At 29.0% G+C, this 25,992-nt stretch overlaps 2 protein-coding genes across 4 annotated transcripts in view; both read right to left on the bottom strand.

The window, feature by feature from the left end:
• Positions 1 to 53: 53 nt before the first annotated feature.
• LOC120768611 (carnitine O-acetyltransferase) lies at positions 54 to 4,277 on the bottom strand. 2 transcript variants are annotated; one of them, XM_040095377.1, is made up of 8 exons: positions 3,759 to 4,001; positions 3,622 to 3,684; positions 3,394 to 3,484; positions 2,693 to 3,322; positions 2,274 to 2,621; positions 2,116 to 2,216; positions 837 to 1,082; positions 54 to 763 (listed from the first exon to the last, which is right to left on the bottom strand). In XM_040095377.1, exons 2-8 carry the CDS (start codon positions 3,636 to 3,638, stop codon positions 202 to 204), a joined length of 1,995 nt encoding a protein of 664 aa, XP_039951311.1. In that variant the 5' UTR covers positions 3,639 to 3,684; positions 3,759 to 4,001; the 3' UTR covers positions 54 to 201. The 2 variants fall into 2 exon arrangements, with proteins under 2 accessions (XP_039951311.1, XP_039951312.1); XM_040095378.1 differs by lacking the exons at positions 3,622 to 3,684; positions 3,759 to 4,001 and adding an exon at positions 4,133 to 4,277.
• A 1,722-nt stretch (positions 4,278 to 5,999) lies between these two features.
• LOC120767559 (scavenger receptor class B member 1) overlaps positions 6,000 to 25,992 on the bottom strand; it is a 69,161-nt gene continuing 49,168 nt past the window's right edge. For both annotated transcript variants that reach the window (XM_040093696.1, XM_040093695.1), the window contains exons 4-11: positions 25,308 to 25,452; positions 18,550 to 18,750; positions 17,254 to 17,481; positions 17,069 to 17,186; positions 14,622 to 14,788; positions 11,039 to 11,164; positions 10,396 to 10,968; positions 6,000 to 6,990 (exon numbers count right to left, since the gene is read on the bottom strand). In XM_040093696.1, coding sequence (XP_039949630.1) covers positions 6,835 to 6,990; positions 10,396 to 10,968; positions 11,039 to 11,164; positions 14,622 to 14,788; positions 17,069 to 17,186; positions 17,254 to 17,481; positions 18,550 to 18,750; positions 25,308 to 25,452 — 1,714 coding nt within the window. In that variant the 3' untranslated portion in view covers positions 6,000 to 6,834. The remainder of the gene's footprint in view (positions 6,991 to 10,395; positions 10,969 to 11,038; positions 11,165 to 14,621; positions 14,789 to 17,068; positions 17,187 to 17,253; positions 17,482 to 18,549; positions 18,751 to 25,307; positions 25,453 to 25,992) is intronic.

The raw sequence follows: 25,992 nt of genomic DNA, 5'->3' as shown, positions 1-25,992 counted from the left end.
TTTTTTTACTTAATTTCAATGGCTTTTCAAAATTAAAAATCAAAACCTTTCGTATTTAAAAAAGTTTCACCGTGATTAATTTTATTGGAATAAAAAAATAATAATTAATGTTTTCCAAACTGGTAGGCACTTAAATTCTGTTTAACAAAATAACTGAGAGCTTGCGGCAAACTCTCAAATCCAAATTGCTGCTATCACAACTTATAATTTTGCAGCTGGTGCTGAACCTGCAACTGTCAATATACTTTGCATTTCAAGTAAAACTTCGCGCAACACGCACGTAAATGTATCCACATCGGTTACGTGGTTATTACGCCAACAAGTGCATGCCAAAATCATATCATTCTCACGTGGATTGTAGCAGCAAGCATAACCATCGTCCGCAGCTGGACCATAAGACATGAAAGCCAAATTAGGTGTGGCCACTTGTGAGGTCGACACACGAAAGATTAAGCTCTTCACATAACCAGGGGATTTGAAAAATTCCGGTATTGGTTTCTTATTCTCAATAGCCATCAGTTTCAAGCCCAACAAATGCCGATCCACACCCTTACCCTGCAACGCATTCGTGGTGTAAGCGCGATGACCGTTTATAGCGGCACGCAACAGCTCGACACGTTTCTTATTATCGGCGCATTCGTCCAACATGGCTTTGGCAAAGGCGACGGATTCATTGGAGCAAGAGCGTATGGTCTCGGTGCGTCCATTGATGTAAATACGCAAATGTGCAGACTCATATTGCGCGGCTGGCACTTTATGTAGCCTGTAAGCAGTGTTCAAGAGTAAGTGCATGCATGAAACTTTATTTTTGTAAATTAGAGCCAAAATATATTTACTTGTAGTAGGCATATTGCAAAGCGATTTGTATGTAGCTGTCCGGACTGAGTTTTTGCTGTTTCAGGAAACCTTTGCCATAGTCTTGGAAATGTAAAACATTCACGTGCAAATTTTCAGCCAATTCATTTACGTTTTTCCGTGCTTTTTCAATATAACGGTTTAAGGTATTGTTGCTTTTTAACGGAAGTTTAGCGGCACATGGATAATTATCACGAGCACTGCCGTCATAGTGTTTGTCGTTGAATCTAGTGGAAGAGGAGAATACAAATTTTTTATTATTTATTAATACTATTTGCTAAAATATAGTGTTATGAATTAAAATTAAAATAATGCAAAAAAAAACATATTGAATTATTTTCTATAATATTTATAAATAAATATTGCAGCTTTTTAAATGTAGCAGCTATCACAATGCATATGACTTTGTAGATATGGTGCTTACGGACTTTGTCCGTTTGAGGTTATGGTTTTTGTTTGATTTTTAGATACAAACAAAAAACAAGAAAAAACATTAACTTCGGTTGCAACAAAGCTAAATACCCTTCACAAGCGTATTTCTTACAACATAAAAGGGTATAAAAAGATCTTTATCTTGATTTGATAGATAACTCTGCATTACAGCTATATATTTTAGTAGTCTGATGTGAATAATTTTTTCGGATTACAGCGTTGCCTTAGTTAATAATTCATAATAAATTTCATGACGATATTTCGTCAAACAAAATAATTTTCTAATTACAAGGACTGAATTTTGATCGATCAATTTGTATGGCAGCTATACGCTATATTACTGCGATCTGAATAACTTCTTCGGAGATTGTGCCATTGTCTTAGAAAATAATCCGTGCCGAGTTTCTGAGTGATATCTCATAAAACAAAAGATTTTTACATACAAGAACAAAATTTCGATTGTTCAGTTTGTCTGGCAGCTATATGATATAGTGGTCCGAAATCGGCGTTTCGGACCAAACAGCAGCTTTTTGGGAAGAAAAGGACACTTGCAAAATTTTAGAACTATATCTCAAAACTGAGGGACTATTCGCGTATATATAGAGAGACGGATAGGCAGACTTGGCTAAATAGACCCAGTTTGTCACGCTGAGATTTTAATCGGACTCCGACTCTTCCTTTTGGGTGTTACATACTTTGTGGCAAACTTAATATACCCTGTTCTCGGTATAATAAATATGCTTGTGAATCCACGTACTTTGCCCGTTTAAAGTTATGGTTTTTGTTTGCTTCTAAAATGTACAAAATCAAACTTAGATATATACATACAAGTTCTTTGAAACGTAATCGGTGATATTGGCAATTGGTTGCCCCTCAGCCGGTGAATGCTCATAACAGAAACCACTCATACCATTGCGATTTAGTATTAACTGGAAACAAAGACATCAATAATTATCTCTAAACTACAAATATACAAATCAACGCACTTGTATCGTTTTATCCATCCAACGATTGGCGCTATTAACATGAGATCCACCGCCATGTATTAACTGAGCACTTAGCTCATTGAAAAACTGATCATCTTTAACCTCAACACACTCATCCAGCGATACCGTAAATAAGGCACTTTGTATAGTTTTCACATGTTCCTTATTACGATCGATTTTGATCAGCTCCTCATAGGCCTGCGCCCAATTATCACGATTATCGGTTGTTAATATACCGAATTCGATGCCCTTTTTCTTTTCTGTCGCGATTATTTTTTTAATTTGCGCCAACAACACATCCGGATGCAGTATCGCGCCTTTATAATTGTAGATGGGCAAACTGTAAAACTGCAATGTGTTGTTAATTTAAAAGAAATAAAAAAACTGAAACTTTCAAAGTTCATATTTTATAAACTTACATGATTTTTGTATATCACAACCACATGTGTTGACTTTGGATTGTACTCCAATGTGTCCTCACCCTTTTGTGGTATACGACATGTGCCGTAAACTTTGCTAAATTGCGAATTGTCCAGCTCATATTTACCCATTTTCACAATTGGTACTTCACCAGCATCGATAATTTGCTTGTAGCGTGCCAAACTGTATATCACTTTGACGGCATAATTTAAATAGGCTTCTTCATTTTCAAATCTTTGTTGTGGAAAACTCATGCCCGGACTCACGTATACGGTGACAGGGTCACGATATTGCAGATAAGCTGTTTGCAGCCAACGACGAGCTAACCAATTTTGTTCACATTTGGCGGCTTTTTCCAAAAGCGCTTGCAATTCAGCACCTTCACCAGTTTCGAACTTTTTCACCGCTTCTTTTGTTTCGATCAACTCACATGCACTTAAAAGCGGTTCCACAGTTTTCATAAACTTATCCAAAGTATCCTTTAGCGGAAATGCTGGATAACGCAATAAATTTTGTTTTTGTGGGCCTTCAGATACCGAATAAAAACGCTTATCAAGGACATCTTGCTGTGCGGCAACGCTGACACTGGGTAAGCCTGCCTTCAACGACGTTTGCAGTGCGTTTTTAGTCTGCATTATAAGAAAGAAAAAATTGTTTGAAAACTCAAATCAATTTCATTCACTTGAATGCATTTACATACCAGATTAAAGACGGCGCGACGTGCTACGAACTGCATTGCGCTACTTTGATCAACGTTAGTGTCTTGCCCAAAGTCCGTATAGCTATTCACGCTGCAAATAATCAATTTGAGTTGCACAATAATTAAAAATTTCACGGTACAAAAAACAAAAAAATTTAAACCGACAGATTGCCAATGTCTATGTTTATTTTGTATGCAAAATAAATATTCTAATATGTATGTATTTACCTTTGCCCTTTGTGCATAATCACAGGTGTGCTATAAGATTTTAGTGTTTAGATTAGCGGTACACTAAAAGGGTTTAAAACAATTTAAAATTTAAGTTCAGTTATGAAAAGTTTGCTACTTTAAAAAAACCAATGCACCACGTAGTCAAAATTTCTAAACTAGTTTACGACCGCAACTGAAACTGTTTCAAGTTGTTGTGCCAGTAACAATACTTGTCCTCACTCTGAGTATAAGAAATCAAGCTTGTTAGCACAACATTTGCTTTTTATTTTATCTCTCCTATTTCAACTCTCGAAAGTGGTAAAAACTGTTTTGCACTTTTGTTATCAATGGCACACATGAAAAAGGTGTCTCCAACAAGTGAGTAGTAAACGCAAGTGTACTTTTACCTCCGCAAAATAACAACATTTTGCTGTTGTTTGTTTATTTTTCTGTCACTGATCGGCGTTCCGTCGCTTTTGTTACGCTCTCTTATTACAAAATATTTATCAATCAGCTGTTTGAATTTTACCTTTATTTGTTTATGCACTCCGCGTATATTATTTTTGCAAAACAATCATTTGCTAATCCCTCTTGTTATGAGGCCTTCAGTAACGTCTTTTTTTCCAAATTTTTACAATTTTTTATATTTGCCTCCAATTAAGACAATTTAAAATTTAGTTTTGTGAATTTTTTTGCCTTATAATTTTTTTGCCTTATAATTTTTTTTTTTTCAAAATTAGACACTTGTTGATATACAGGAGCGACATCTAGTGTTATTTTCATTAAGAGCTGCCAGAATTATGGCTCTGGTGTATGACGTGGCTAATAATACTGTTCGGCTATTTGGTATGAAATATTGTGGGAATTTGAAAATAAGTAAATATTTGAAATTTTAAGTTCCACTAACAAATTGTGCCTAAAATCTAAAATATTTAATCTTTACACTTTCGTTGTGAACATCTTCCACTTTTGTCATTATTATACTACAGTTATTTGCAGTAGTTTTTATTGACTACCGTTTCTGCAAACAGTTACGTAGTGACAGTTTTGATGACAGTTGAGCTTTTTCAATCGGAAGGACATGTATTTATTTCAGTATAAGAATCGTCATTTCCTTTACGTTTGTGTTTTGGGTATTAAATAATGAGAGTATAATGTTTTAACATTTGCTTGAAACTACGAATCTTTTAATACGTCAAAGATTGTTTATTTTAGCAGAAAATCGCAAAAAGCTGAAGTAAGTCGTTTTTCTTTAACTGCAAAAAGAGCGCAGAAGATGTAGTTAGACGCCATTTTAAGCATTGTTAAAGTTTTCCAGAAGCTTCAAACACACATTATTGCAAATAAGAAGCTTCTTTTTACAATTTCCATTTGGTGTGTTTGATAACTAAATATCGGTGTTGATCACTGAACCACAATGGAACTGGGCTGAACAGGGTATATTAAGTTCACCGCAGAGTTTGTAACACCCAAAAAAAAAAAAAAAACATCGGAGACCCTGTTAAATATAGAACAACTGACCGATGGAAATCAGGAGTTTTAAAGGATTTTTTTTTAACTATTTGTGAAGGATGTTATAGCTTTGGGGCAACTGAAATTAACGTTTCAATTGTTTATGCTTTGGTTTGGAGATAGCACAACATCATTTCAAGTATCAGCTAACCATAATGAGCATAATGAATAATGCGTTATTTCCACTTTAAAGTATTTACTACCGGTTTCATAAAATAATAGCTTTTTTCTACATTGTTAAGAAATTAAAACACAGATTTTCATTTCAAAACATTTATTTGATAATTATTTACATTTACCAACCATAATTCTAATCTATATATTATACATACATATATAATCTCTATTCGTACCCTCAATTACAATTATTTTGTAAAAATGCTCTAGAGGGTTGGTTGCGTAACATCTAAAATGCTTTACAAAACAGCATTTGAGTATAAAAAATACACCTGATTAATATGTTTTCGATAATTTAATAATAAAGTTCTTTATAAATCACAATTTTTGTAACCCAAATAAAACCACTACCTTAAAAATTGAAAACACTTTCAACACAGTGCTTAAAAATTGCTTTTTAAATAAGAACAAATCTTTTTAAATAAAAACTTTAGTTTTTTTTTGTTCTACTTAAATAAGAATTTGTGTTTTTTTAAACATGAAAATGCGTAGAATGATATATGTGTAAATTCAAACGTGTAAGATGAAATAGAAAAAAAAGGCAATTGTTTTTAATATTACATTCTACATTCTGCTACAAATCACAGCGCGAATTGTTGTTTAAAAAAATGCTTTCTTATTTTTTTTTCCATATTATTGTATTGTTTTTTTCTCATATAAAAAAGCACAAACTTACATATATATTTATAATGAAATTGAACTTCAAGTTTATTTGCATTTCGTGAATTTTCAACACAATATATCGGTAATATATACATATGTATGTATGTCAATAATTAGATACTACTAACTCCTTAAGCTTAGCGCGTAGTTTTTAAGTTTTATACTTTGTACAAACAATAGTTGGAATTTAAATTCAAAGAGGGCGTGTGTAATGAGTAAAAAAGAAATATATACAAATATGAATAATTGATTATAATATACTTATTTATATGGTTTTGGTTGATGCGCACCTCATGGAGGTGGTATTACTTAAATATATAATTTTTTTATTTATTTTTTCGATATGCACAAATGCATTGAATGCCTTTAGCAGTTTAAGTAATGCATGCAATATTAAAAACATACAATTCTATGCATATATGTACATACGTACTTATACACATGCTACATAGGGAAATTTGTTGTATGCACGCATTTGTAATTATCACAGCTGATAACCAGTTTAAAGTCTGCAATTTTTGACACAACTGATAATTCTGTAAAAGCATTGCATTGGTACATTTAAAATTGAAAAAATTTAAATATCGTTTTTTTTCATAAATACAAACATACTAACTAAGACTATGAGGCGTTTTGGAAAAAAGCAATACTTTAGCATATAAAGAAAGAGCTTTAATGCGCCTAAAAAAAACTTATAAACTACTATATACATCAACAGTTATGTAGTAATGATAATATCCAAGGTACACTAAAATATAATGAACATAACCGTTAAACCCGATGTGTGATGTTTTCTCTGAAGCATTTTAGTTTATGTTTAATACACGTTGAAATTATTCAAACTGAGTGTTTATATAGTTAAACTGTGTTGTTTTGGCATTAGGACTGCCTGCTATTGTTGTTATGTTGTTGTTCGTTGTTGTTAGCTCTGCTATTGTTAGTTGTCGTCTGCTGAGCTGCTTGATTAGCATTTATGCTAAGAGCAGTATTCGCTGGTGCCCGATTACTTTCAATAATATCGACATTAATTGAAGTCTGCAAAGAAGATAAATACAAAAATAAATATAATTAATTAATTTTAGGGTTTATTGTTGTTATTTTAATAATGATTTATGGAAAATACGCTGCTTTGATGAATGATGACTGTGTGTTTTAATGTTTTTAAGAGAGTGACGCGCTGTTAAGCATAAGAAAATAATTATAAGTACATATTAGGGTGTTGCTTATTTCAAAATTGATTTTTTTTGCAAAGTTTCACTTTTTGTACTAAAAACGAGAATTAACCTAAACAAGCGCTAACAAGCAATTTTTTTTTATCATTTTGCATTAAACCTAAAACTTTGAAAATCAGACTAAATTTTTTGCTCTGCAAAAGTTGCTTTTCTGATATTTGATGGTATTTTTCATAAAACCACTCCTTTTAAAGTTAGAAAGGGCGTTTCAGAGTGCTTGGTGTTTTCAAAGTTGGTGACCAACATTCCTCGATTGGTCTCAAATTTTAACACGAGCTTCTTAAATATATATTTTTTAGTAAATAATATATATTTTTTAGTACATAATATATATTTTTTTAATCAATAAATATTTTCTTTTATAAATATTTATGAAATTTTGTCAAAAAATTTTATTTTGCTTATTCTTACAATTAATTACAAGATTTAACATTACTTTAACGAAATCTGTTTCTTTTTTTATTTTCAGAGGATTCAGTTCAGAGATATAGTGGTCACCGCACGTCTTTTTTGAGAGGAGCTCCCGGAGATCAGCTGTAGTTCCTTTCCAAATAAATATTTTTACTAATACTACATCTTAAAATACAGTCAAAAGGTATTATAATATGTGTAAAAATTTTTGGATCAATATTTTTTTGGGGCTTCCAACTATATATAACCCCTTAAAGTTATGCATCAACTGCACTGAGACTGAGTAATTCAGCAAATGAGCATTCATGTACTACCATGGCGTATGAGCAACATAGAATTTACAAGGCATTTGCATGAATGCTCAGTACATTTGTTATATGTACAATTTTAGGTGCGTATAACTTTTAAGGTAGTTGTTTTATAAAAAAACCATTAACATTTTTTTATAGAGCAAAAAATTTGCTACTAGAATATCAAATTTTTATAGTTATATATTAATTTGTTTTTGAGCCAAAATATTAAATGCAAAAAGTTAAAAAAGACCAAGCTTTATACAAAGGAAAATAAATATATTTTAGGCACGGTTTCAATTGAAAATAATTAGCTTCTATACATTAGATAATATTTTAGCGTAAAAACTAAAACAGCGGAGAGCGTTGCAAAGAAAATCAACCTGGGTAATAATGAACACCCTAAAGGGCAAATATATGTGGAAGAAATTTATTATATGTGCTTGTATCCAGTTTAAATTCACTTCAGTAACCTGTTAACTTTTCAGTGGAAAAATTTATGGAAACTTTTTGAAAAGCTAGTATGTTTGTAATAAACAAAGTGAGAGCGGGAGATTTTATTCAAAACATACTGGAAGTCTACAACAGGTTCAATAATCGCAAACTGTCTGCAAATGTTGTTGGGCAACTAATGAGATTTTTTTTGCGTCTGCAAAAATGTAGATTGAAATAAGTGGCGTTTGTTTCAAGTGTCTAAAAATTTTAAATAAATACATAAGTCTCTATTGATATGCAAATCGCTTTCGAAATCTTCCACACTAATAAATTTCCAGCTTAGAGCCACATTCAAAGAAATCCATTCAATGTTTATATTTATATTTATTTATTTATACATATTTATTTGCCGTTTTACGCAAAAATTAAGTTGTAAACAAAACCAAATAAGCTGACTTTCAACAATTTATTATTGAGGCAGGTAATGTTGTGTTTATCAACAGGAAAAAAAGTGTAAAAACATACATTTTGACGGCAAATCTGTAAAAGCGAAGTATTTCGGTAGATGTGTGATATATAAAAAATACACAAAATGTGTTTAAAAATAAGCACGAAAACATTGTGCTAATTTGTGGGGATTGACAAACATATATATGCGATTTAAGTCAGTTAAAGCAGATTACAGAGTGCGAAAATTTTTGTTTAAAAACGTGAATTGCAAATCTCGTGCGTTTCATGCTAACATATGTACGAGCTACTGCAAATATTTAATAAAAAGCGAAAAGCGTCAACAATTATTGATAATTGTATATGCTAAGTGGTTATATCTGAACAAGAAGTTCCAAGTTCGCCAAATTTCGTTAAGATAACACGTCAATTAAGAAAAGTTTTCCATACACGAACTTCGTTTGTATGGCAGCTATAGTCGACCCATATGAACAATAATATATTCCGAATTTCATGAAGATATCTTGTCAATTAAACGAATTTCCATGCAAAAATTTTCTTTGTATCGGTGAATTTTTATGGCAGCTATATGCTATAGTGGTGTGATATCGTCGATATCGGAAAATGAGCAGTTTTTAAGGAGAAAAGGACATGTGAAAAATTTCAGATCGATATCTCAAAAACTGAATCTCTAAAAATCGGGAATCTGGTAGCTTCACCGCTAAGCCCTCTAGTTTCTAATATTAATATACATTTAAAAATGTATGTGTATATGTACATATATGTACATATGTACATATGTATATGCCTCTACAGCCAGACTGCTTGTCGCCACAGCACATAACTACATATACATACATGTAAATGTATGTAGGTACATAGTTCCGACTAATTTCCGCACGTGGTTTGCCTTGATTAGCTAAATTGAACGATTTGCCATTGACATTGAGCTTAATTGCATACTAACTACACGTTAAAAAATGAGTAATTTTTCAAACAAATCTAAACGTCATATTTCTTATTAAATTGGAAATTTTTAGTGTGTCAGGGTAAAGTTAAGGGTTAATAAAAAAATTAAAATAATAATTTCATGATACTTTGATAATTGTTGTTTATGATGTAAATATTGTAAGGATGTAATTTTTTATCAATCGATAATCTATGTTGCTTACGCAGGGTTGCAAATAATATATGAAAAAATAATTGAATTAACATTCAATTTTTTTTTAGTTTTTTAAACCTGAAATCTTAAGTAAAAATTAAAATTCAAAAAAAAAATTAAAATTAAAAAAAAAATTAAAATAAAAAAAAAATAATTAAAAATTAAATTTAATTAAAAAAAAATTAAAAAATAAAAATTAATAAAAATAAAATTAAAATAATTAAATTTTTATTCCGATTTTGAGATTAAAAATTAAAAAAAAGTATTCTAATTATTTGTTATATTTTTTATATTTAATGATTTTTTTTAATTTTTAATCCCAAAATCGTAATAAAAATTGAGAATTTATTTTCTTTTCAAAAAAAAAAGTTAATTAAAATTGCGCTACGCTGTGTATATGACAGAAGTGTGAAGATTGATAAATATTATATATTGTTTTTGTTTTTCTTTCTGCAACACTCACCTCATTTGCTGTTGCCTCCGTATGCTTTTGACCATTTTGACTTTGTTCCGTTGCACACGAACATGTGGACGAATTATGACTGCATAATGATGACGATGCCGATGAGTTGCTCTCCACATCATCATCACCACTCTCCGAACCCGATAACGCTGGCTCCAATTCCAAAGCAAACGAACCTTGACGTTGCTGTGCCGATGCCATTTCTTTATATAACAAATCTACATCCGCTGACATATCCATATCGTTATGACGTGTAATTATATTATCCTCAAGCGTTTGCTGATGCTTTTCATGTTGATGCAGCAGCTTCATTTCACATGGCTTGTAGACATCATTGCAGTGCACATTGTTGGTGACGCCGCGCAGAATATTTGCTTTACTGTATTTACCATCGGAAATATTATTCATTTGTGTCAAATTCGACATGCGTAGCGTGGCGCGTGTAACGGCATACAGCAGCAGTGCAATGCCAAGCAAGAGGCTGCCCCAATAGCCGAGTATATCGAGGTAGGGCAGTATGTTGAGGTAGAAGTTGAAGCGTGTGTCCAGTGCTTCAGGCAGCTTGGGCATCATCTGTAAGTTTGGTGTGGGAAAAACCATTTTAGTTCAAAGTTATAACAAGAAATGTGTTAACAGAACTTACGATATCGAACCACAGCATTGGCACGGTCAAGTGGCTGAAGCGGCTGACTTGTCGGAAGGCACTCAAATCATCGAAATGCATGTTGATTTGCACTTTGGCGGAGATGGAGAGTGGCAAGCCGGATTCCTAACGAAGAAGAAAAAAATATAATTATTAACTACATGTTTTTCAACACAATTTTTGCTTAATAACTAATACTAGTTACAAGTTAGTGGGCAATAAAAAAAGTAGCTGTATTTTATTACATCAATAGGCGTTTATAATGCACTCGGCGGTTCATAACGACTTTGTAATGCATTGATTTTATATACATTTCTTTTTTATTTGTGCAAAATTTACATATTAATTGTAGACATATTGTACGCCAATAATTTTTCAAACATTTTCAATACCAACAACAATTGTTTGTAAAAATTTAAATACAATAACAACCAGTTTCTCAAAAAATTAAATTTATGCTTTAGTATTATTGCATTAAATGTTAACTTTCGCGCATCCTTGTTGCGCTGTTTGCATTGCATTCGTTTTTTTTTCGATTTCAAGAGGACGTCCTTAGTAACGCCTGCCAGCAGCACACCAAATTTGCCTTAGTGACACAATTTCAATGTGGTGGAACTCAACTTTTTATGACATTGACACAATTTTCAAAAATGCAATGTGCAAATAACTGTGTTTTTTTTAGCGAAATATGTTAGTTGTTGTGATTAAGTGTTGTGCTATTTATTGCAGCTGCGTTTAGCTCACTGCTGTGTTATTTTATATAAATTCATGGCAATGGTTGCATACATAAATAAATATGTAAGTATATGGTATTTGTAGTTTAGAATTACATCAATCGAATATGATTGATTCGTTGTTGGCGTTCGTTTAGCAATTAAAAGTTTACATCATACACACATTATTATTTAATAGCACTTATGTACATATGTACTTATAATTGCTGGTATGAAGCAAGTTAATAAACTACTAAAGGTATATCCAATGTATATTGGAGGGAATAATTAAAAATTCTAAACTTTGTAACCAAGAAGCGCACGAACTGGTTTAGGCATGAAATATTAATAAGATTTATAGATTAAATCAATTTAAATTTTTTAAAAATATTTGTTTTTGTTTTTTTTTTTGATTTTTTATTCGATAGCAATATTTTAAGTTATGATTTTAGCAAAAATTTATTTTTAATTATTCTAATAAAAAAGTTGTATATTAAACAATTTTTGCTGTTTTAATTTTTATAATTTGTTTACTGGATATTGATATTTTAAATTTAGTTTTTAGTAAAATTTTTTTCCTAATCTTATATTATAATAATAGTTTTTTTTAAATTTAAATTTTTATTAATATTTAAACATAATTATTTTTTGAAATTATTCGATAACAATTTTTATTTTTAGTAAACATTTCTTTGTAATTATTATAATTATTAACTTTTTATATATGAAGTCAATTTTTATTATATTTAAAATTTTTTTTAACATTAGTTATTTATTATTATTACTGTTAGGGAACAGCCCTTAATATTTTTTTTAATATTTACCAAATATTAATAAACTTTATAAAAATTACTGAATTTTATAAAAATATTATTAATTACACATTAAATATTCTGTGTACAACTCTTTGCAATAAGTTGACCGTGCGTGCACTAAATTCCATGTTTACCGATAATCGATAACATTTGTTATTCCAAGTTAAAAAGTCGCTTTTGTCACTAACGTTTATTTTTAAATTCAAAATTAACAAAATATACAAATTATGTTGTTAATAACTGTTTCACTAGAAATTATAACAAAATAAAGCGTTCTCACTAATAAAACTGATTGTGTGCAAATCTGCGATTTATTTATGAATGAAAAGTGGTGACTGTGTTTGACTGATTTTTGCTGCTTTAATATTTTAGAAGTGTGATTAAAATAGTGTAAATAGAAATAGTGAGTGTTAACTGCGGAAAATTCTATTTCACATATGTAACATGGACAAATAATTTTCAGCAACGAGCGATGCTGGCTAAATACTATAAAATATATGAATCCAAAGCATTTATGTTTATACAAATCTTGCTAAAAAGGTAAAGATGTTTCAGTACTCCAGACGTTCGTACTCGATAAAAGAATATACGCAATGAAAAACGTTTATTAATTACACATTTATTTTCAAAACGTTAAGCTGCTTAAAAATAATAAGCAAATTTTCATTTAACAAGTTTTGTAGGCGGCGACAAGTCACAAACTTATAAGATTTGCAAAACAAGTTTGCGACCAATTAAATTACAACCGCAGCTCAGAAGCTTCTATGTAAATAAAAACTACGCACTAATTGCCATGGTCAACGACTCCAAATGCAATGCACTAGCCTTTAGTACAACGAACTAGTGCTATGATTAACAACTAACAACTTTCTTGTTAAAAAAAAAACTATATTTTTATAGCAAAAAAAAAATATTTCCGACATTTAAAATATCCGATTTCCTGTTGAAGCTTTTAAATTAATTATTGTGTGCATTTATGCAAGTGATTCGAAGTGGTGGCTAATAAAGTTGTAACACCTTAAATAAATAAGCGTGAAATAATGATATGATGATGCATATATAGCATGTATGCAATTATTTATATGTAATATACGCATACGATGCGCGAAAACAAGTCGTAATAGCAGCTATTACTTCATATGTCCAACAAAAGTGTTATGCAGCAAAATTAGAGTATATTATCTTTATGCGCACACGACAACGGCACAGCGTAATTGAGTACAATTAAATTCTCGAACAGTAAGAATAATTAAAATAATTCAAAGATATGTAGCTGCACATTAGCGCGGAGCACCATGTGCTTGTGTTCATCAATATAATTGACACTGTGACAGGTATATAAACCACACTTTGATTAATGTTTTTTTTCGTGTTAATATATTCGCCCTATACGGCGAGTACAAAAAACCTTTTTAACAATTCATTTATTTAATGCAATCGATAAATATTTAATTAATTGCTAGATAAACGAGTGCAATTATTTTGTGCATGACGTTGTGCCGGGTTTGGTATTAAGTAATATCTATCGTAAACGTAATAACAAACATATAATTAGAACAACCGAGCGTTTTGTTGGTAATAATTTTAATTTCTAATGCAGAAGTTTTGAATTTTTCCACTTTGAGTACTAATCACTTTTATTTGTGGCATAAGGTTTGCTTTGTTGACATTTCTAGAATGCTGTTGCTATTGTTTACAAAAAATTGACACTTGTGATGATGGAAAAATATATGACAGTTACTTATGAACGTGATAATGTATAATTCCATAATTAACTGGTGAATAAATGGAAAATTTTAAGTATTAACTGGTTGAGCTGCTTAATAAATATTACAAATTATGGGAAAATAACTGTAAACTGGCATAGAATGGCAAGGGTTGCAAGTTATGAATTGAAAAATAATTGAATTAACATATTTTTATTTTTTATGCCCGAAAATAGAAATTAAAAATATTTGAAATTTCTAATCCCTAACTTTTCTCTTCGAAAATCAGCCTTTGCTTAATTAAAATTGCCACAATCTTATATTTACATAAATTCACCACACTACTTACCGGTTGCACAACGAATGCGGAGGAGTATTTCTTCTCATCTGGTTCCATGCCGGTGATATTATTGAGTAGACCGGGATCGCCATTCATGAAATGTGGATAACTTAGAGATATGGGGAAACCATAATAGCAATCGGTCACATCGATTAGACCTTGAGGTTGACATTTTCCTGTTGCAAATAAAAGATAAAAAGTGAATTACAACAATGCGCCAAATATGGTAATAGGTAAAGAGTAAATAAATTAAGTATTATAATTAACAAAGAAATATACATATGTATGTATAAAATAAAAGCATAAAGATTTAGACTAAGATAATTTGCTTGCTACCGGCAACGCCTAACTGCACTTGCATACAATGCACGACTATTTGATTAGTAATTCAATTGACAATTGTGCGCTATTATTAGTTTTTTTCGTACTGAAATTTATAATAAATTTTACAACCGTTACTACTTCAACGACCTTCCACTAACTTTAACATACCGCGAGCAAACTCCAACCCCATCAGTTGTCACAGTCAATTTCTTTATTATAATGCATTATTTACGCTCTTTATACGCTATTTAAACAACATGAGCGTTAAAACCGTTATTTACACGCCCATCGCGTGTGGTAAATTCAATAAGCGCATGCTTGCTTATTGTTGCTTAGCGTGTGTGTGCGCGTAGGAACACACAAAAAAAATTATAAAAAATACGAAATTGCTCATATATGTACATAAACAAAAACAAAACCAAAACAAAAGCGCGCCATGTTCAGCGCTTGCTTCAGGCAAACGGAAAATTTCACGTGCTGACTTTTAACGTCACGACTATGTCGCCTGCGCGCACCTGACACAGTCTGTAATTGAACGCGTTAAACATGCTGCCAGTACGCTTGTCACATTGTATAAATATGTATGTACGACATTTGAGTGTTATTATTGTTTTTATGGTGTTTTTTTTTTGTACTAGTTTTACTGATTTATGGTTTACATACATACACACATACGAAAATAAATGTGCGTGCATTTAGATTGCTTACAATTTCGTGCCACGTCATAGTGTCTATTTTTGCTGTGATTTCATTTGTTTTCCGCATGAACTTTGCTAAGATTTTTGCAGCGGTAATTTTCCCAACAATTTCTTATGACGTTTGACACTTGCATGTACGGTTCATTCAAGCATTGGTGTTACAGTGTGTTTACATGCAGCTTTTTTTCAAATGTGTTTTAATACATTTTATTTAGTTAATAACTACTTAAATATGTTTTTGCGTTTTGACTGTGTTTTTTTCCTTAGAATTTCTTAAAGTAATTATTTACTTAGCTGCAGTTGCGGTTGTGTATAAATTTACTTATTAATTAAAGTGCATAAATCAAGTTAATAAATTGAAATCAATCATCTTTTAAATTGGCATGTGTCTAGCTTGTGAAGTGCAAAAAAAATAATACGGATATAAATTGGGTTTTCTAAGGTAAAAGTAAAATTTTATAATATAGTGTACCGTATATGTAGCAATAATATATCTAAATGCATCACACCATTTCATGGGTAACAAATTACTAATAATTTTCCGCATGCAATTAGGCATTATCCCTTTAATGATATGGTAACTCCTTGTTATGTTCTCTAGCTGTTAATGCTGACTCATGTTTCATGTCATTGATATGTGCCTGCCGCACAACAAATGCATTTGATTCTTAGAATTCAAAAAACTAACATGTCATATCTAACGCAATTATTACAACAATACAAACAAACAAATTAATATTGCAAAGTTACAAATGGAAATATCAACTTTTATTGCTCGGCATATCTAAATAACAAAGCGGTGTGTATTGCACTTGGAATCCGGTCAATAATTAATTACCCTAATTAAATATGCCGCTATACAATTTGTTTATGACTGTGCTAACTATTGCACTTTCTTGTTTCTAAGGAACTTAGCATTTTTCGCACATAAAAATTAAAATTAACAGCACAGCAGTCTGCTGATGGTCTCGTCTAAAAGTACTTGCATTAGCTGAAGCAATGAACTATGTCTGTATGTATGTGTGCGCAACGTTAAAAGCGTTAATAAACTATTTGTAATCATCGCTCATATACAAGTGCAATGCATATGCATGCAAATATAATTGGCTGGTGCACAACAAGTTCGCTGCTTAAGTCTTTTAGACATGTGCACACAAACACACACATTAATAACTAATCAGCAGTTACGTTGTTTGATTGATCGATGACACTAATGCCATATTAAGCTTATCTTTTACATATGAGCGCTTAATTGCCAACGCATGCGTGCACGCGTTAGCGCACGTGATACACATGCAAGCGATATACGCCAACTTATCAAAATTGAACCGGACCGCATCGTTATTTGTTTTAAAATACACGAAAAGGTCGTCAGTCCGGGTCAAATTTGATCAAATGACATACATATGTGTGTGTGTTGTGTTTGCTACTTACCCTTTCTGCAGAAGCACTTGTTCGCCTCATTGTTGGCGCCATTGTCGAATGCATTCTCTTCAAAAACGTATTTGTAACCGGTAAGGCTGCCATACGTTTGTGGTTCACCAGTGCGATACTAAAAAAGAAATGTGAAAGTTAATTTTCTTTCTTCTCAAAAATATTTCTTTTTCAGATGCACTTACCAAATTGATGGGCCGGCACATGCTCTTTCTAAAGAATTTGACAGTCTCATTGGGTTGTATGAAACTCTTGAATTTAGTGCCATCTGAGGCGAGTTCAATATTGCTGCAGTGTTCACCATCCCATTGTGGCAAGTTGGTTTTGCCGCGGTATGTGGCATAGAGACCAGATATGGCGGGATTTGTTGCGCCCGTGTAGAAAGTCTCGTAGTCGGTGCTAAAGTCGTACATCTGTGGCGAGAGTGTTGTATAAGGCAATTAGTTGGATATATCATTTATGAGCGTCGTTAAATTTTAATACAATAAAATTGTTTACTTTCAATTTTTAATTGTTATGTAAAATATGTATTTACTATAATTATAAATATTCGTTTTTTATTATCGTTTAGAGTTAGAAAATTTAATTTATTTGACTTTTATGCGATGCAAATTTTTTATAGTTCTAGTTTAGTTAATTTAATTGATTCAACAATTATGTGTTTTATATAACGTAAATGTGACAATAACTGTAATTAAGTGACGTGTGGAGGTGTATTAATTTATATCACAGTGGTGAATAATGTATAACATTATATATGTATGTGCCATAATTAAAATATTATTTACTCAAGACGGTCAAGTTGGGCGTATTTGATAAATTAGGCTAAATTTATGGGTTCAATATTTAATTATTAAAATATATGTGTTTACAAGCACTGTAATTATAAAATATATTTTTTACCAATACAAAATTTTATTTTGGTCTTAAAACTATTTTTGTTTTTATTTTACTCGGTAAAATAGTTTATTTTAATCTTTAATATTAACAAAGTATATTAAAATAATTAAAAAAAATATTTCTTGACAATTTAATTTTTAGTTAAAAATTTTTTTTTGTAAAAAAATTATTTGTTCATACAAATTTGTATTTATTTTTTAATGATGTATATTTACTTTTATTTTAATTTATTAATTAATTTAAATCAAAATTTTATATTTTTAAACAAGCTTTCATTTATTTTTACTATATTTTTTTATTTTTATCGACTTACCCGACAATATATATTTTTTTAAATATTTTTAAATTAATTTGATCTAAATTTTTTGGTTTTTTATTTTATTTTTACATTGTTTATTATTTTATTGTCACTTTCTTTTAGAAGCTTATTTACTTTCAAACTACACACTCGCACTTATCGTATATCGATTATTTTCCACTTACACGATATCAATATTTTATTTATTTTTATATTTTTTCCAATTTATTAATTAATTTGCTCAAAAATTATATAATTTTTAGTTTTATTATTACTCACTTACCCGATCAATAAGTCCGACTTTTTCGAAAGATATCCAATTTGAGAAGAACGTGTTGCCCAATGTGGTCAGTGATGTCTGATAACCAAACATGAATTCCTTAGCTGTCATACGTACAAGTGGCTGTGATTTGGATGTTGCCAGCAGTGTGCGTAAGCCCATGCGTAGGAATAGTGGCTTGTCAGCGGTTAAGTGAGAAATTGCCTGAAAGAAAAAAATGAGAATTGAATTTTTAGATTTCTTGTATGAAAGGCTTTTTTAAACAATTTTATCAAAATAATTAAAATATTATAATAAATTTTTCGTTTTAGTGTAAAAATAAAAAGAGAAATAATTTTGTTAAAAAAAATATTTTTTTAACACAAAAAAAATTTATTAAAAACAAACTCTTTTATAACAAAAAAATATGTTATTACAAAAAAAAATACCTATTTATAAAAGTAATATATTTTAAAATTAATAATTTTATTAAAAAAAATATTATCAAAAAATATAGATTTGAGCACACGTCTAATTATTATTTTAATAACTGTATGCCGTCTTTTTAAATAAAATTTTAATAATTTTATTTTTATAAATTTTTATTTTTATTATTATTTTTTTTAAATAAAATTATATTTTCAAATACAATCTAGTTTTTCAAATAAAATTATTTTTTTGTTATAAAAATTAAATATCTATTCTTATAAGTTAGTGCTAATAAACTATATAAATAATGTTAAAAAAATTAAAAAATTTGATTTATGAAAATTTAACATTTCATTAAAATTCAACTTTTATTTACTAAAAAAAAAAAATACAAATATTTAAGTTAGTTGATACTTTTTAAAAGTTATGTATATAATAATTAAAAAAATCCATTTGTGTTTCAAAAAAAAAAAAATTTAAATTTTAATTTCTTAACTTCATATCAGATTCAAATTAATTGTTTACTGCAAATGACGGTGTATTACTTGATATTAATCTTATTAATTATTTCCAAGTAACGTCATTTTCTTTATACACTGCACGAGCATCAATCAAAGTTAAATCAAAACTGTAATTATATGATAGGTAGCTGTATATTTGTACATTATTTCAATATTTTTTACTTTAATATGAAAATCCCTATGGAAAAACAAATTAATTGAACTATTATTAATTGCAAGGCGAACGCATCCATAATGCATAAGTTGCCGCGCCACATGTGTTATAATTTTTGCAATTTTCTACAAAGACAAATTGCCCCGATAACGGTATTAATGCAATGTGTATGGCAAATTGTCTACCAACTATTTGTAAATATTTAAAGTTTGATATTTGAGGCGGTATTAAGGTCCAATGCTTCTAGAAAGTGCGCACACTTAAATTTTAATTGCTATCGATTTTTCAACTAATCGATATAACTTATATTTGCCATAAGCGTATAAATTTACATAAATAATTGTCAGCTTGATGTAAGCTGATTTTCACTTGTCATAAAAATACAAGAATTCTTAGTTATTAACAAGTATTAAATTCGTTACGTAATTTTGAGATTTATTTTATTCATTTAATATTGCTGCTGATTATTGCTGATTGATTTGCTGCTCTATGGTTATGGTATTGTATACGTTATTTTGAAACCCCTTTATTTTTTATACCCTGAACAACTACGCCACAAAGTTGGTGACAGACAGAAGATAATGTCGGAGGCACTATAAAGTACTATACATATGCATATATAAAAAATTTAAGCGTGAATAGCTGTGTCGATTTAGTAATGTGGAGGATACTATATACATACATATATACGAACTAGTGCTTCAATTTTTGACATATCAATCTGAGATTTTACACACGTCCGTCTCGCTTCGAGGAGCTGATAATCTGTCGAAACCGTCGGTATCGGACCACTATAGCTTATAGCTGCCATACAAACTGAACGTTCAAAATAACTTCTTGTATGGAAAACTTTTTTATTTGACAAGATATTTTCACGAAATTTGGTACAGATTATTACCTAAGATAAAGTTTCAATCTCCGCAGATTTCGTTGAGATCGCACCACTATGGCATATAGCTGCCATACAAACTGAACAATCAAAATTAACTTCTTGTATGGAAAACTTTTTTATTTGACAAGATATTTTCACGAAATTTGGTACAGATTATTAGCGAAGATATTGTTTCAGATTGTTGTTTCTCCGCAGATATTTTTGAGATCGCACCACTATAGCATATAGCTGTCATACAAACTGATCGTTCAAAATACCCTTTGGTGTAAGTACTGCATCTGTGAAGGATATTTTAGCTAGGTTGCAGCCGTTATTAACAAGTTTTCTTGTTTCTGCTCGGCGTAAGCGTCAAAACGTTCATGATTAGCATACTAGTTGTATTTAAATTGAGCATCTGTAATGCTCAGTTTGCTTAGACATCATGTACCTATTTTATATTAACTACTAATTAACTTAATTGCCGCAATTTGTTAAGTCATTATACTATAACTACTGTTGGAATATGACTTTATGGTGCTTTACCGCAACAATAACTAACTACTAATTAATAACAAAACGTTTTTTTTGCTCTTCAAAACAACTTTTTTACAGCTTATCGTCAAATTCCCGCGCTGTCGTTTAAAATTTTATGAACTTGTTTTGATTTGCCAAATGATGTGCGCAGATTTACTGTTGTGTTTAACTGTTCAGACAAAAACAATTTAACGGAAGCAACAAAAAAATAAGACAAAAGCAAATTCAAACAAAACAAAAAAGTTGCAAAAACAGCAATCAAAACAAAGTAACTGGACTGAGACGAAAAGATTCCTTAATCTGGTAACTTTCCATTTTATAACGTAAACAACAAAATTAATTTTTTTGTTATTTATAATAAATAATCTTATTTAATTTAAATTTGCAGTCTTCATTTGCAATAAAGCTTTAAATAATTAACTGCGCTCATATATTTATAGCCACATCTGCATTTGCATTTGCACATAATGAAGTCGCTACACTCGCCTACCAGCTTCAACGCTAACACAACAACAAATAGGCACTTGAACTTTCAAATCCACTTTGACAAAAGCGTCAGTCATTAATGTACGGTTATTTCTTAGTATTCTGCTAGTTTAGTTAGGCAGTGGCTTCAGTTTCGAGTTTGGTATAAGACATTATTTTATTATTATTCATTATTTTTTACTCAACAAAAATAAAATGCCGAAACTAGTGGCGTAAATCACTCAAAAGTTTATTGTTATATTTATGCAATAAATATGCGCACTTGTCTAGCCGAAAAACAACAAAAAAACGAGTTCGATTGCGACTTCGAGTTCTTCACTTAAGTCTTTTGTTTGATGAGGCAACGCCCCTTGGCGAGTTGTAGAACTTGTCTGCAATTTTCTATTCTAACCGCACTTCAATTTAGCCTGTTTGTATGTTGTGATTAATTGAATAGCTGTGTTTGTATTTGTCATGTATATACGCATGTATGTATCCTTATCTATAGTTTGTAAGAATGTACGTAGGCCGTTATGCGTAGTTTGTCTAAAAAAAACAGACGTCAATGTGGCGCTTATGAAAAATTTGTAGGAAATTTTTTAATATTTTTATACAAAAGATTAATTGTTTAAAAACAATATTTACATTTGTATTGATTTCAACGATGTTAGTGAGTTGGCGGTTATTAATCAATTATTTTTTAATTATTAAGTAGGCAATTAATAGTGCTCAGAAATATTATTGATATTTTTTAAATTTATGGTATAAATAAAAGTTTTTTTTTAACTTAATTTCCTCGTTTTAAATCTTGCTTTGGATTTTTTAATGACAAGAAACTATATAATTTTCGTAAAATTCTATTATATTTAAAATTTTTTATAAAAAATTAAATTTAAAATAATTTTTAAATTTTTTCAAATTTATTTTGAATACAATTTTGCTTCAAGAAACTATATAATTTTATTAAAATTGCGTTATATTTAAAATTTTTTTAAGTAATTAAATTAAAAATTATAAATTTTTTTTTCATTTAATTGTTAACTTAAATTTAAAAAAATGAGCATAATTTTTACTACTTTTTTATAAAAAATAAATTTAAACTATTTCAAATATATTTGAATCAAATTTTAACTTCAAACAATTAGCATAATTTTCAATTTTTGCTTCAAGAAACTATATAATTTTCGTAAAATTGTGTTATAATATTTAAAATTGTTTATAAAAAATTAAATTTAAGATTATTTAATTTTTTTCATTAATTAATTGTTAATAAAATTTTTACTTCAAAAAATTGAGCATAATTTTTACTACTTTTTTTATAAAAAATAAATTTAAACTATTTCAAATATATTTGAATCAAATTTTAACTTCAAACAATTAAGCATAATTTTCACTATTAATTTCGTGTTAATTTTGGTAATAATTTCCTTTTCAATTTTTCTTAATAATTTCTTAATTTCATATAATTATTTATTTATTTAAATTATTTATTTAGTAAAATTTATACTCTAAATTGGTTAGAATTATTTGTCTATAATTTGTTTTTAATTTTGGTAGTAATTTGCTTTCTAATTTTTTTCAATAAAATTTTTACTTCAAATGTTTAAGAAACTTTTTATATTTTTTGTTTTTACTTTGGTGATAATTCCGCCCTTAATTTTTTTAAATACAATTTTTTTTAATTAAATTAAATTTTTAATTTAGATTTTTTTCTTTATTTTTACTATAAATATATTTTATGTTTATTTCATTTTGACAATAATTTGGTTTTTTGTTGCTATTTACTTCTATTGATTAAATTTTTTCTTCAATAACCGTAAACATTTTTTTATCTCAAATAAATTAATATTAAAAGTCATTACAAATTTTTCACTTTTTGTAAAATGAACATTTTTAAAAAATTTGGCTGATTTTTGTTTTTCGATTAAATTCGAATTTTTATTTTCAACGAATGCTATTTTAATTTTTGCGTTTCTTATATATTGAAAATTTTCTAGAATTGAATTTTCCAATTCATTTAGAATTGTATTCATTTATTCGTTTTTCGTGAATTCAAATATTTACACAATTTAAGCTAATTTTTCTATATTTCAAAACATTTTAATTTATTTTTAATAACTGTATTTTATTTTTTAATAATTTCCTTAAACTCTTTTAATCATACTATTTAATTGATCTTATTATTTTCTTTACATTTTTATTTATTTTCATATTTTTGTAAGCAAAATTCCCTGTAATAAATAAATAATAAGTCTTCCATGACGTAAAGTGTTCGCACATGCTCCCATGTGTATTGCCTACGCTTAAGTATCATTGACAAATCACACAAAACACACATTTGTACATACTACTGTATGTCAATAGAAACAGTGGCAACTACCATATAAATAGCATATGACAGCCCATGTAAACATTGGCAAATAAGGCATTAATCATGCACATGCCTGTGCTGCAATAAACACTCTTATTTTAGCTGAGTTTTCGTTGTTGTTTTTGCTAAATCACATCAGCAAACAACAATTGTATTTATCTACATACAGATGTAGTTATGTATGTCTGTAACAATTTGCTGCCGCATCAAGTTCAATTCACTGTTTTTGTGTGGAATTCCAGCCGGCTTAGCTGACAATTGGGCCAGTGACGCATAGATGTGATTTTCTGGTTTTATTTATAAGTACATTAAGGAATATTTTTAAATTTATTGCTTTCCGCAGTGTTTTGATTTGCTGCTTTGCTTTTAGCTTTTTAGCAGTATAATGTTTGTAGAGGAAAATTTTTGCAACCGTCGAGGCTTGCTGTTTGTTTACATTTTTCTCACTCAACAAAGTGACATATGCACCTGCATGCACACATACGTGTGTTTATGTGTGTGCGTTTACAGCGAATACGTGTTTGCAACGTTTATTGACCTACGTTAGATTTTTCTGAGCATTTTAAATTTTATTTCGGGGTTAACTGTGCAGCAAAAGGCAATGAACAATAACATTGTAAATCTAATGGTTTGTTTACATTTTGATACGTTAGGTAGAGGTCACATTTAGAGAATGACAGTATTCACTATGCGGTGTATACTTGTATGTGTGTTTAGAGTAGCAAATTTTATATTGCGATTTGTTATTTTTAATGGAATCGAAGTTATAAGAAATAAAATACTAAATAAGGAAAAATATATACATAGAAAGTACAAAAATAAATAGTTGTAGCTGACAAAAAAAAAAATAAATAAATACTAAATAAGGGGAAATATATACGAAAGTGGGGAAAAAATAGTTGCAGCTGAGAAAAAAAAAAAATTTTTTTTTAATATTTACCTACATATATTATTATAAACTAATAAATTAAATCGAATTCATGAACTAATAAAGTTGGCGTAATCTTGTATTCTATGATTTTTGAATGCGTGAAAAATTAATCTCATAAAGTTTTTTTTTGTAAAAATATGCTTTATATTAATTTCTCACTTCCGTCTCACTAAATATTCATATTATGAATACCCACAATGAATTACCAGTTATTTGTTTACATTTTGTGAGCAGAAATTTCACCTCATAAATTTTTTTTATACTTTTTAATGAAATTAATATGCATAAAAATCGACATGCCTAACCAGTTGGAGACGATCCTGACAGATTGTTTGTTTTTAGAAAGTTATTTATAGACGTTCCAAATAAATTTAAATAATTATATTTTTTTTTGTAGATTTAATTAAAAGAAAAAATTGTTTTCAACATTTGCTAATTTCTCAGTTCGATAAAAAAAATTTATTTTCTTAAATTAAATTTAATAAAAATTATTATTGTACACTTACCAGCATTGCAATATTCAACATGACCACCTGATCGTCTTCTTTACGCCCCTCAGACAAATGTTCTTGCCAAACCAACGGATGACTGGGTCTTGTAGACATTGTGTTGTTGGCATTGAAGGTGATATTTTCGTGCGTCATGATTTCTCTGTAATAAAAATATTTATAGGAAATGAGAAATTTAAAGTATTTTAAATAGAATATAAATAAAAATTCAACATGACCACCTTAAATCTTAAATTGAAATTTAAAAACATATTTTAATTTAAAAAATTTTATTTTGAATATTAACACATTTAATTTTTGTAGATATTTTTTTCTTGTTCAAACGAAAGGCACAATTTATATTTTGATAATACAAAAGATCATTTAAGAAATTAAAAAAATGTTTAATTAAGAAAAAAATTAATTAAAAATTGAAAAAAATTAAGAGAAAATAATTATAATTAAAAAAAATAATTAAATAAAATATTTGGTTTTTAATAACTGAAAAAAATTATTTAAAACTTTAAAAAAAAATTGAATGAATAAAAAAAATTAATTAAAAAAAATTAAAAAAAATTAATAATAATTTAAAAAATAATAAATTAAAAAACATCAATTGAGAACTATAAAAAATATTAATAACAATTAAAAATAATTTTTTAAATGTTAAGATTTAAAACAAAAAGAATTAATTAAAACTGTT

The sequence above is a fragment of the Bactrocera tryoni genome, chromosome 2 (assembly GCF_016617805.1).
Source record: "Bactrocera tryoni isolate S06 chromosome 2, CSIRO_BtryS06_freeze2, whole genome shotgun sequence".
Taxonomy (NCBI): Eukaryota; Metazoa; Arthropoda; class Insecta; order Diptera; family Tephritidae; genus Bactrocera; species Bactrocera tryoni.
The sequence above is the reverse complement of the archived record's forward strand: the minus strand, read 5'-3'. Positions and strand labels throughout refer to the sequence as shown.